At 38.5% G+C, this 14,224-nt stretch overlaps 1 protein-coding gene across 1 annotated transcript in view; it reads left to right on the top strand.

Annotated features, from left to right (window-relative positions):
* Positions 1 to 14,224, top strand: part of CARD11 (caspase recruitment domain family member 11) — a 1,057,928-nt gene that overhangs the window by 948,908 nt on the left and 94,796 nt on the right. The window contains exon 22 of the mRNA XM_053696753.1: positions 3,620 to 3,799. Within this exon, the coding sequence (XP_053552728.1) occupies positions 3,620 to 3,799 (180 nt within the window). The remainder of the gene's footprint in view (positions 1 to 3,619; positions 3,800 to 14,224) is intronic.

Below are 14,224 nucleotides of genomic sequence, written 5' to 3'. Positions count from 1 at the left end.
TTTGTTCAGAAATAGCAGACATATATGACTTTGGCGTTGCTTTCTGGTAATTAGAAGGCCGCTAAATGCTGCTGCGCATCACACGTGTATTATGGCTAGCAGTGAAGGGGTTAATTAGGTAGTTTGTAGGGAGCTTGCAGGGAGAGCGTATTGAGATACACGGCCGCAATTTTAGGCAAATATATTGGTGCCGGCAAATGCAACAAAGTTGAGGCTTTGAGAAATATCCCCCAGTGTCAATGGATACTAACCAGAGGGGATGTTAGATAACGAAGATTGTTGAACCCTCATATGCATCACTGATATTTTAAATAAACACATTGTTTTGTACCCTGGAATACTATCCTATGTACTAATTAATGCTAGAGATAAGCATAAGACTATCCTGCGTACTAATTAAAGCTTGGGATAAGTATAAGACTATTCTACATACTAATTCATGCTAGGGATAAGCATAAGACTATCCTAAGTACTAATAAATGCTAGGGATAAGCATAAGACTATTCTACATACTAATGAATGCTTGGGATAAGCATAAGACTATCCTACATACTATTGAATGCTTGGGATAAGCATAAGACTATTCTACATACTAATGAATGCTTGGGATAAGCATAAGACTATCCTATGTACTAATGAATGCTAGGGATAAGCATAAGACTATCCTACATACTAATGAATGCTTGGGATAAGCATAAGACTATCCTACATACTAATGAATGCTTGGGATAAGCATAAGACTATTCTACATACTAATGAATGCTTGGGATAAGCATAAGACTATCCTACATACTAATAAATGCTAGGGATAAGCATAAGACTATCCTACATACTAATGAATGCTTGGGATAAGCATAAGACTATCCTAAGTACTAATAAATGCTAGGGATAAGCATAAGACTATCCTACATACTAATTCATGCTAGGGATAAGCATAAGACTATCCTAAGTACTAATAAATGCTAGGGATAAGCATAAGACTATCCTACATACTAATTCATGCTAGGGATAAGCATAAGACTATCCTAAGTACTAATAAATGCTAGGGATAAGCATAAGACTATTCTACATACTAATGAATGCTTGGGATAAGCATGACTATCCTACATACTATTGAATGCTTGGGATAAGCATAAGACTATTCTACATACTAATGAATGCTTGGGATAAGCATAAGACTATCCTATGTACTAATGAATGCTAGGGATAAGCATAAGACTATCCTACATACTAATGAATGCTTGGGATAAGCATAAGACTATCCTACATACTAATGAATGCTTGGGATAAGCATAAGACTATTCTACATACTAATGAATGCTTGGGATAAGCATAAGACTATCCTACATACTAATGAATGCTTGGGATAAGCATAAGACTATCCTACATACTAATGAATGCTTGGGATAAGCATAAGACTATCCTACGTACTAATGAAGGCTTGGGATAAGCATAAGACTATCCTACGTACTAATTAATGCTAAGGATAAGCATAAGACTATCCTGCATACTAATTAAAGCTTGGGATAAGTATAAGACTATTCTACATACTAATTCATGCTAGGGATAAGCATAAGACTATCCTACGTGCTAATTAATGCTTGGGATAAGCATAAGACTATCCTAAGTACTAATAAATGCTAGGGATAAGCATAAGACTATCCTACATACTAATAAATGCTAGGGATAAGCATAAGACTATCCTACATACTAATGAATGCTTGGGATAAGCATAAGACTATCCTACATGCTAATAAATGCTTGGTATAAGCATAAGACTATCCTACATACTAATAAATGCTAGGGATAAGCATAAGACTATCCTACATACTAATAAATGCTAGGGATAAGCATAAGACTATCCTACATACTAATAAATGCTAGGGATAAACATAAGACTATCCTACATACTAATGAATGCTTGGGATAAGCATAAGACTATCCTACATACTAATGAATGCTTGGGATAAGCATAAGACTATCCTACGTACTAATGAATGCTTGGGATAAGCATAAGACTATCCTACATACTAATTAATGCTAGGGATAAGCATAAGACTATCCTGCATACTAATTAAAGCGTGGGATAAGTATAAGACTATTCTACATACTAATTCATGCTAGGGATAAGCATAAGACTATCCTACGTACTAATGAATGCTTGGGATAAGCATAAGACTATCCTACGTACTAATGAATGCTTGGGATAAGCATAAGACTATCCTACGTACTAATGAATGCTTGGGATAAGCATAAGACTATCCTACGTACTAATGAATGCTTGGGATAAGCATAAGACTATCCTTCATACTAATAAATGCTAGGGATGAGCATAAGACTATCCTACGTACTAATGAAGGCTTGGGATAAGCATAAGACTATCCTACGTACTAATTAATGCTAAGGATAAGCATAAGACTATCCTGCGTACTAATTAAAGCTTGGGATAAGTATAAGACTATTCTACATACTAATTCATGCTAGGGATAAGCATAAGACTATCCTACGTGCTAATTAATGCTTGGGATAAGCATAAGACTATCCTAAGTACTAATAAATGCTAGGGATAAGCATAAGACTATCCTACATACTAATAAATGCTAGGGATAAGCATAAGACTATCCTACATACTAATGAATGCTTGGGATAAGCATAAGACTATCCTACATGCTAATAAATGCTTGGTATAAGCATAAGACTATCCTACATACTAATAAATGCTAGGGATAAGCATAAGACTATCCTACATACTAATAAATGCTAGGGATAAGCATAAGACTATCCTACATACTAATAAATGCTAGGGATAAACATAAGACTATCCTACATACTAATGAATGCTTGGGATAAGCATAAGACTATCCTACATACTAATGAATGCTTGGGATAAGCATAAGACTATCCTACGTACTAATGAATGCTTGGGATAAGCATAAGACTATCCTACATACTAATTAATGCTAGGGATAAGCATAAGACTATCCTGCATACTAATTAAAGCGTGGGATAAGTATAAGACTATTCTACATACTAATTCATGCTAGGGATAAGCATAAGACTATCCTACGTACTAATGAATGCTTGGGATAAGCATAAGACTATCCTACGTACTAATGAATGCTTGGGATAAGCATAAGACTATCCTACGTACTAATGAATGCTTGGGATAAGCATAAGACTATCCTACGTACTAATGAATGCTTGGGATAAGCATAAGACTATCCTTCATACTAATAAATGCTAGGGATGAGCATAAGACTATCCTATGTACTAATAAATGCTAGGGATGAGCATAAGACTATCTTATGTACTAATGAATGCTTGGGATAAGCATAAGACTATCCTACGTACTAATGAATGCTTGGGATAAGCATAAGACTATCCTTCATACTAATAAATGCTAGGGATGAGCATAAGACTATCCTACATACTAATAAATGCTAGGGATGAGCATAAGTCTATCCTTCATACTAATTTAATGCCTGGTATAAGCAAAACACTATCCTGCATACTAGTTATTGCTTGCCTAGGCACCGTTATAATATGAAGCTGTGCATGATACTTTGCTTATGTTTCCCCTTTTTGCAGTAGGAATAATTTATTTATTTTTTGTCAATAGATCTGGATTCTGACAGTGATATCAAAAAGAGTCTTAACTTGATTCCATACAGCTTGGTGCGACCATACCACTGTGAGAAGAGGCGCCCAGTTCTCTTTGCACCATACATGTTAGCAAAATCCATAGTACAAAAACTTCTGAACTCTGGAGGGGCTTTAGAATTCAATCTATGTAAGCCAGGTAAGAAAAACTGTTGCAAAGGAAATGGGTCTCAACTTTGCATGTTCAGGTCTGAAATTCCAAACAATATTTTGTACACAGAATGTGCAAACATTACTGAATTAAAAGGTATAAACTGCCATATAATGAGGATATAACAAGTATTCCTTATATACTGTAATACTTGGGGAATTATTTCTGTACTACTTTTTATACATAAATAATAAATGTATCTACTGGATGTCCCAAAATACATACAGTGGGTATTGAAAAGAATCACCCCCTTGAAAATAATTGCATTTTGTTGCTTTGCAGCCTGAAATAAAGTCAGACACAGTTTTTGTTTATCCAGTTGTAATTACTCAGTGCAACTTATAGCATCCAAGTGAAAGACATAACTCCAACATGTCAGGCAAAAATAAAAACAATTGAAAAACAGAATCACTGAGTTGGAAAAAGGATCACCCCTCCTAAAATTACTTGTAAACTCAATCAGGTATAATCACCTTCTCAACAGCAGACACAAAGCCATTTGACCTTCAATTGTGATCAGCTGTGGGCATATTGATTAGCTCAGCATGAAAAGAGCTTTCCTAAGGCATCTCAGTCCCTGGTAGTGCAACTGAAGCAAATAATCAACTACGGATGGCAAGGCACTGTCAAAAGATCTTGGGGATAATGTTGTTCAAAGGCACATGTCAGGAGATGGATACAAGAAAATATCAAAGGCTTTATCAATTCCTAGAAGCACAGTGAAGTGGAAGGTATTTGATACAACACAGACCCTCTCTGGATCAGGACGTTGCTCCAAACTGGATGAAAGAGTCAGGAGGAAACTGGTCAGAGAGGCTACCAAGAGGCCCACAACAACTCTGAAGCAGTTGCAGAAATGTATGACAAAGAGTGGTCATTGTGTGCATGTGACAACAATATCACAAATTCTTCAAAAATGTATGGGAGGGTTGCAAGAAAAAAGGCACTCCTCAAGAAAGGTCACATGCAGTCACGACTGAGCTTTGCCATAACACACCTATGAGATTCTGAGGCCACATAGAAAAATGTCTAATGGTCAGATGAGGCTAAAATTTCATTATTTGGCCCCAACACCAAACGATAAGTCTGGAGGAAATCCAATACAGCTCACCATCCAATAACACCATACCTACAGTAAAGCATGGAAGTGGTAATATCCTGTTATGGGGGTGTTTCTCTGTAGCAGGCACCGGAGCTCTTGTCAGGATAGAAGGAATAATGGATGGGGCAAAATACCATCAAATTCTTGAGGAAAATCTGCTGCCCTCTGCCAGGAAATTGTCAATGGGAAGAAGGTTTACCTTCCAACATGACAATGACCCAAAGAACACAGCAGAAATGACCACACAGTGGTTGAAGGAGAAAAAGGTGAATGTCCTTGCATGGCCTAGTCAGAGCCCAGACATAAAATCTCATTGAGTATCTGTAGCATGACTTGAAGACTGCAGTCCACAAATGGTCACCATCAAATGTAACAGAACTGGAGCAGTTCTGCAAAGAAGAGAAGGCAAATATTGCACAGTCTAGATGTGCAAAGTTAGTAGAGACATATCCCAACAGACTAAAGGCTGTAATGCAAGCAAAAGGTGGTTCCACAAAATACTGACACAAGGGGGTGATCCTTTTTCCAAGTCAATGATTATGTTTTTGAATTGTCTTTATTTTTGCCTGACATGTTGGTGCTGTATCTTTCACTTAGATGCTATAAGTTGCACTGAGTAATTACAACTGGATAAACAAAAACTGTGTCTGTCTTTATTTCCGGCTGCATAGAAACAAAATGTGATTATTTTCAAGGGGGTGATTCTTTTCAATACCCACTGTATGTTAATCTTTCTTTATTTGATCAGCCTATCATAAAAATATGTTCAATTGGGAAAACCATTTGTAAAAGCTATCTTTCTGTTCTCACTGAAACTTACAAAAAAACTGAAATGCTAGTGTCTAACTGGTTGCCCAATTAAAGTTCAGTGCCCCCATAAACGGGGTATTACAATACAGTGTTATAGCATCAAACGCCCCCCCCCCATAAACTGGGTATTACAATACAGTGTTATAGCATAAAACGCCCCCCCCCCCATAAACTGGGTATTACAATACAGTGTTATAGCATCAAACGCCCCCCCCCCATAAACTGGGTATTACAATACAGTGTTATAGCATCAAACGCCCCCCCCCATAAACTGGGTATTACAATACAGTGTTATAGCATCAAACGCCCCCCCCCCATAAACTGGGTATTACAATACAGTGTTATAGCATCAAACGCCCCCCCCCATAAACTGGGTATTACAATACAGTGTTATAGCATCAAACGCCCTCCCCCCCATAAACTGGGTATTACAATACAGTGTTATAGCATCAAATGCCCCCATAAACTGGGTATTACAATACAGTGTTATAGCATCAAATGCCCCCATAAACTGGGTATTACAATACAGTGTTATAGCATCAAATGCCCCCCATAAACTGGGTATTACAATACAGTGTTATAGCATCAAACGCCACTCCATAAACTGGGTATTACAATATAGTGTTATAGCATCAAACGCTCCCCATAAACTGGGTATTACAATACAGTGTTATAGCATCAAACGCTCCCCATAAACTGGGTATTACAATACAGTGTTATAGCATCAAATGCCCCCTCATAAACTGGGTATTACAATACAGTGTTATAGCATCAAATGCCCCCCCATAAACTGGGTATTACAATACAGTGTTATAGCATCAAACGCTCCCCATAAACTGGGTATTACAATACAGTGTTATAGCATCAAATGCCCCCCATAAACTGGGTATTACAATACAGTGTTATAGCATCAAATGCCCCCATAAACTGGGTATTACAATACAGTGTTATAGCATCAAACGCTCCCCATAAACTGGGTATTACAATACAGTGTTATAGCATGAAACGCTCCCCATAAACTGGGTATTACAATACAGTGTTATAGCATGAAACGCTCCCCATAAACTGGGTATTACAATACAGTGTTATAGCATCAAACGCTCCCCATAAACTGGGTATTACAATATAGTGTTATAGCATCAAACGCTCCCCATAAACTGGGTATTACAATACAGTGTTATAGCATCAAACGCTCCCCATAAACTGGGTATTACAATACAGTGTTATAGCATCAAACGCTCCCCATAAACTGGGTATTACAATACAGTATTATAGCATCAAATGCCCCCCATAAACTGGGTATTACAATACAGTGTTATAGCATCAAATGCCCCCCATAAACTGGGTATTACAATACAGTGGTATAACATCAAATGCCCCCCCATAAACTGGGTATTACAATACAGTGTTATAGCATCAAACGCTCCCCATGAACTGGGTATTACAATACAGTGTTATAGCATCAAACGCTCCCCCATAAACTGGGTATTACAATACAGTGTTATAGCATCAAACGCTCCCCATAAACTGGGTATTACAATATAGTGTTATAGCAGCAAACGCTCCCCATAAACTCGGTATTACAATACAGTGTTATAGCATCAAATGCTCCCCATAAACTGGGTATTACAATACAGTGTTATAGCATCAAACGCTCCCCATAAACTGGGTATTACAATACAGTGTTATAGCATCAAACGCTCCCCATAAACTGGGTATTACAATATAGTGTTATAGCATCAAATGCCCCCATAAACTGGGTATTACAATATAGTGTTATAGCATCAAACGCTCCCCATAAACTGGGTATTACAATACAGTGTTATAGCATCAAACGCTCCCCATAAACTGGGTGTTACAATACAGTGTTATAGCATCAAACGCTCCCCATAAACTGGGTATTACAATACAGTGTTATAGCATCAAACGCTCCCCATAAACTGGGTATTACAATACAGTGTTATAGCATCAAACGCTCCCCATAAACTGGGTATTACAATATAGTGTTATAGCATCAAACGCTCCCCATAAACTGGGTATTACAATACAGTGTTATAGCATCAAACGCTCCCCATAAACTGGGTATTACAATACAGTGTTATAGCATCAAACGCTCCCCATAAACTGGGTATTACAATACAGTGTTATAGCATCAAACGCTCCCCATAAACTGGGTATTACAATACAGTGTTATAGCATCAAACGCTCCCCCATAAACTGGGTATTACAATACAGTGTTATAGCATCAAACGCTCCCCATAAACTGGGTATTACAATACAGTGTTATAGCATCAAACGCTCCCCATAAACTGGGTATTACAATACAGTGTTATAGCATCAAACGCTCCCCATAAACTGGGTATTGCAATACAGTGTTATAGCATCAAATGCCCCCCATAAACTGAGTATTACAATACAGTGTTATAGCATCAAATGCTCCCCATAAACTGGGTATTACAATACAGTGTTATAGCATCAAACGCTCCCCATAAACTGGGTATTACAATACAGTGTTATAGCATCAAATGCCCCCATAAACTGGGTATTACAATACAGTGTTATAGCATCAAATGCCCCCAATAAACTGGGTATTACAATACAGTGTTATAGCATCAAACGCTCCCCATAAACTGGGTATTACAATACAGTGTTATAGCATCAAACGCTCCCCATAAACTGGGTATTACAATACAGTGTTATAGCATCAAATGCCCCCATAAACTAGGTATTACAATACAGTGTTATAGCATCAAATGCCCCCCATAAACTGGGTATTACAATACAGTGTTATAGCATCAAATGCCCCCATAAACTGGGTATTCTAATACAGTGTTATAGCAGCAAATGCCCCCCATAAACTGGGTATTACAATACAGTGGTATAACATCAAATGCCCCCCCATAAACTGGGTATTACAATACAGTGTTATAGCATCAAACGCTCCCCATAAACTGGGTATTACAATACAGTGTTATAGCATCAAACGCTCCCCATAAACTGGGTATTACAATACAGTGTTATAGCATCAAACGCTCCCCATAAACTGGGTATTACAATACAGTGTTATAGCATCAAACGCTCCCCATAAACTGGGTATTACAATACAGTGTTATAGCATCAAACGCTCCCCATAAACTGGGTATTACAATACAGTGTTATAGCATCAAACGCTCCCCATAAACTGGGTATTACAATATAGTGTTATAGCATCAAACGCTCCCCATAAACTGGGTATTACAATACAGTGTTATAGCATCAAACGCTCCCCATAAACTGGGTATTACAATACAGTGTTATAGCATCAAACGCTCCCCATAAACTGGGTATTACAATACAGTGTTATAGCATCAAACGCTCCCCATAAACTGGGTATTACAATACAGTGTTATAGCATCAAACGCTCCCCCATAAACTGGGTATTACAATACAGTGTTATAGCATCAAACGCTCCCCATAAACTGGGTATTACAATACAGTGTTATAGCATCAAACGCTCCCCATAAACTGGGTATTACAATACAGTGTTATAGCATCAAACGCTCCCCATAAACTGGGTATTGCAATACAGTGTTATAGCATCAAATGCCCCCCATAAACTGAGTATTACAATACAGTGTTATAGCATCAAATGCTCCCCATAAACTGGGTATTACAATACAGTGTTATAGCATCAAACGCTCCCCATAAACTGGGTATTACAATACAGTGTTATAGCATCAAATGCCCCCATAAACTGGGTATTACAATACAGTGTTATAGCATCAAATGCCCCCAATAAACTGGGTATTACAATACAGTGTTATAGCATCAAACGCTCCCCATAAACTGGGTATTACAATACAGTGTTATAGCATCAAACGCTCCCCATAAACTGGGTATTACAATACAGTGTTATAGCATCAAATGCCCCCATAAACTAGGTATTACAATACAGTGTTATAGCATCAAATGCCCCCCATAAACTGGGTATTACAATACAGTGTTATAGCATCAAATGCCCCCATAAACTGGGTATTCTAATACAGTGTTATAGCAGCAAATGCCCCCCATAAACTGGGTATTACAATACAGTGGTATAACATCAAATGCCCCCCCATAAACTGGTTATTACAATACAGTGTTATAGCATCAAACGCTCCCCATAAACTGGGTATTACAATACAGTGTTATAGCATCAAACGCTCCCCATAAACTGGGTATTACAATACAGTGTTATAGCATCAAACGCTCCCCATAAACTGGGTATTACAATACAGTGTTATAGCATCAAACGCTCCCCATAAACTGGGTATTACAATACAGTGTTATAGCATCAAGCGCTCCCCATAAACTGGGTATTACAATACAGTGTTATAGCATCAAACGCTCCCCATAAACTGGGTATTACAATACAGTGTTATAGCATCAAACGCTCCCCATAAACTGGGTATTACAATACAGTGTTATAGCATCAAACGCTCCCCATAAACTGGGTATTACAATACAGTGTTATAGCATCAAACGCTCCCCATAAACTGGGTATTACAATACAGTGTTATAGCATCAAACGCTCCCCATAAACTGGGTATTACAATACAGTGTTATAGCATCAAACGCTCCCCATAAACTGGGTATTACAATACAGTGTTATAGCATCAAACGCTCCCCATAAACTGGGTATTACAATACAGTGTTATAGCATCAAACGCTCCCCATAAACTGGGTATTACAATACAGTGTTATAGCATCAAACGCTCCCCATCAACTGGGTATTACAATACAGTGTTATAGCATCAAACGCTCCCCATAAACTGGGTATTACAATACAGTGTTATAGCATCAAACGCTCCCCATAAACTGGGTATTACAATACAGTGTTATAGCATCAAACGCTCCCCATAAACTGGGTATTACAATACAGTGTTATAGCATCAAACGCTCCCCATAAACTGGGTATTACAATACAGTGTTATAGCATCAAGCGCTCCCCATAAACTGGGTATTACAATACAGTGTTATAGCATCAAGCGCTCCCCATAAACTGGGTATTACAGTGTTATAGCATCAAACGCTCCCCATAAACTGGGTATTACAATACAGTGTTATAGCATCAAACGCTCCCCATAAACTGGGTATTACAATACAGTGTTATAGCATCAAATGCCCCCATAAACTGGGTATTACAATACAGTGTTATAGCATCAAACGCTCCCCATAAACTGGGTATTACAATACAGTGTTATAGCATCAAACGCTCCCCATAAACTGGGTATTACAATACAGTGTTATAGCATCTGTTTGATCTCATGTGTGAAACCATTTTCGCGGAAGTGCTGTTACTAAGTATAGAGAGGATACTCTTCAGTTCCCCAATTATGGCCATATTTCTTTATTGAATGTAGATTTAAACCTAAACGTATGTTCTTTCCTAAGGGCCTTCTTTCCAAGGGCCGGATAACAAGTGGTGCTCTATTGTTAGTTTGAGTTGCGATAAGCAATATCGCGACTGTGCTAACTTGTGTGCATATTACAAGTTAAAAGTAAACACATTCGCTCGAGTGCAAACCAATTTAGCATTCAACGGGTTTGCGCAAGTGGAGACCTAGCGTAAAGAGTAAGAGTTATTATTATTATTATTATTATCGGTTATTTGTAGAGCGCCAACAGATTCTGCAGCGCTATAAACAAAGGCGGAGTACAACAAAACATTTATAGGGATTAAATGGGTAGAGGGCCCTGCCAAGAGTCTAAGAAGGTGATCTACAAACAGCTGGACTCTTAGGTTTACACGTTAAGGGGGTTCAGGGGATAGCAATGAAGGAGAGGAACTGGTATAAAGAAAGGTTAGTGTAGGTTGTATGCATCCCTGAACAGTAGAGTCTTTAGGGAGTGCTTGAAGATTTCAAAACTAGAGTAGAGGATGTGACAAGAGAGGAGGAGAGTAGGAGGTCATGAGCAGAGCGAAGGGGACGGGAGGGAGAGTATATGGAGACAAGGTCTGAGATATAGGAGGGAGCAGTGCAGTTGAGGAATTTGTATGTCAGAGTGCACGTTTTGTGTTTAATCCTAGAGGCAAGAGGAAGCCAGTGAAAAGATTGGCAGAGAGGTGCAGCAGATGAAGAGTGACGTGTAAGGAAGATGAGCCTGGCAGAGGCATTCATTATGGAATGTAAAGTAGCTAGGCAGCAGCTGGGGAGACCAGAGAGGACAGAGTTGCAGTAATTGAGGCGGGAAAGGATGAGAGAGTGGATTAAAATCTTAGTTGTGTCTTGTGTAAGGAAATGTCTCATTTTATAGATGTTTTTAAGGTGGAAGTGGCAGGCTTTAGCCAAGGACTGAATCTGAGGAGTGAAAGAAAGATCTGAGCCAAATGTGACCCCAAGACATCGGACATGCGAGGTAGGGGTAATGGTGGAGTTCTCAACAGTTATAGAGAGATTGGGGGTGGAGATTTTGGAAGAAGGGGGGGAAATAAGGAGCTCAGTTTTGGAGAGATTTAGCTTGAGGTAGTGAGAGGACATCCAGGAAGAGATGTGAGAAAGACAGTTAGTGACACAGGTTAGCAAAGAAGGAGATAGGTCTGGTGCAGAGAAGTAGATTTGGGTGTCGTTGGCATACAAATGATATAAGAAACTGTGGGACTTAATTAGGGAACCTAATGATGATGTGTAGATTGAGAAGAGAAGGGGGCCAAGGACAGAGCCTTGCGGTACCCCGACAGAAAGTGGTGATGGGATAGAGGAGGCCCCAGAGAAGGCTACACTAAAGATACAGTTTGACAGGTAGGAAGAGAACCATGAGAGGGCTGTGTCACAAATGCCGAAGGATTAAAGGGTTTGGAGCAAAAGAGGGTGGTCAACAGCATCAAAGGCTGAGGACAGATCAAGTAGGATAAGCAGAGAGAAGTGGCCTTTTGATTTTGCTGTAAGTAGGTCGTTGGTAAACTTAACGATTGCTGTCTCTGTGGAATGATTGGGACAAAATCCAGATTGCAGTGGGTCAAGGAAGGAGTTTATTGTAAGGAAATGAGATAGGTGTGCATATACTAGCTTTTCGAGAAGCTTTGAGGCAAGAGGGAGGAGGGAAATAGGGCAGTAGTTGGATGGGGAGGTTGGATCAAGGGAAGGTTTTTTGAGGATAGGTGTGACCAGTGCATGTTTGAGAGATGAGGGAAATATACCGGTGCTGAGGAAGAGGTTGAAAATTTGTGTGAGTATAGGGGTGAGGGTAGAAGAGAGGGAGGAAAGTAGCTGTGGGGGGATAGGGTCAAGGGGACAGGTAGTGAGGTGAGAGCACAGTATAAGTGCAGAAACTTCTTCCTCAGTAACAGGGGAGAAAGAGCTAAGTTTATGGTCATGTGGGTTGTGGTTGATTGCAAGCATTTGGGGGGGGGTGAGAGAATGGAAGTATGTTGAGAGCTGATTTAGTTTCTGATGGAGTCAATTTTGTTATTGAAGTGACTGGCAAAGTCGAAGAGTTACAAAAATATATGCACCAAACACCACAAATACATTAAAATAGTGTAACTCTCATATAAACACTATTTGATATAAATAAAAAAAATTATATAAGGGTTAAAAGGTATTTGAATGGAAAGGGCTATAATGGAAATATGTGTTTGTATGTATGTATATATATATATATATATATATATATATATATACATACATGTGTATTTATGTATATACATATATAGGAACACTTTAGTACAGTATGAAAGTTTCCATCCAAAGCATCTACTAAATTCAATGCCAAAAGCACAAATATTGAGAGCACAAAGATTAGCATCAATGGTGACAGAAAAGAATGAGCGATAAAAGAGATGAGAGCTAGGTTACAGGAAAGGAGTTACCCTAAAAATGTCTTAGAAAATGGACAGAGTGAAATAAAAGAAACACACACTAGGACAACAAGAAGTGTGAAAAATAGGATGTTTTTCACTACAGATTACACCACAGACACATGGAAGTTAAGGAAAACAGTTTTAGATAACTGGAAAATATTACAGGTGGAAGAGAGATTATAATCTTTTACACAAGAACCCCTAATATTTTCGTATAGAAAAGGGAGAAGTCTAAAAGATTACTTGGTACAGGCAGACCCATATAAGTATGAGGACAAGAAAGTACATTTTTTTAAACAAGAAAACAAATGCCATGGTTGTGTTAACTGTAATAGTTTAATTTTGGGGGACACATTTATCACAGTGGCAGTGGAAAGTGGAAAGAAATATAAGATTAGACATGCCCTTAACTGTGAAACAAAATTTGTTGTACGCTTGATTAAATACCCATGTGGGTGGTCCTACGTCAGTAAGACGGAGTGTGCCTTTAAAGAAAGGATGGCTGTTCATAGATCCTCCATAAGAAAGGAAAATCAGATCAACCAGTAGCCTCACATTTTTTAAAATTCCAACACCCATTATCCAAGATGTAGCCCAATTGATCACATTCCCCCATTAAAGAGAGGGGGTGACCGTAAAAAAATTCTCTTGCAAATAGAAACATTTTGGATGGTGGAAT

This window comes from Bombina bombina, unplaced genomic scaffold (assembly GCF_027579735.1).
Source record: "Bombina bombina isolate aBomBom1 unplaced genomic scaffold, aBomBom1.pri scaffold_78_1, whole genome shotgun sequence".
Lineage (NCBI taxonomy): Eukaryota > Metazoa > Chordata > Amphibia > Anura > Bombinatoridae > Bombina > Bombina bombina.
Note: the sequence above shows the minus strand (reverse complement) of the source record. Positions and strands in the feature narration are given on the sequence as shown.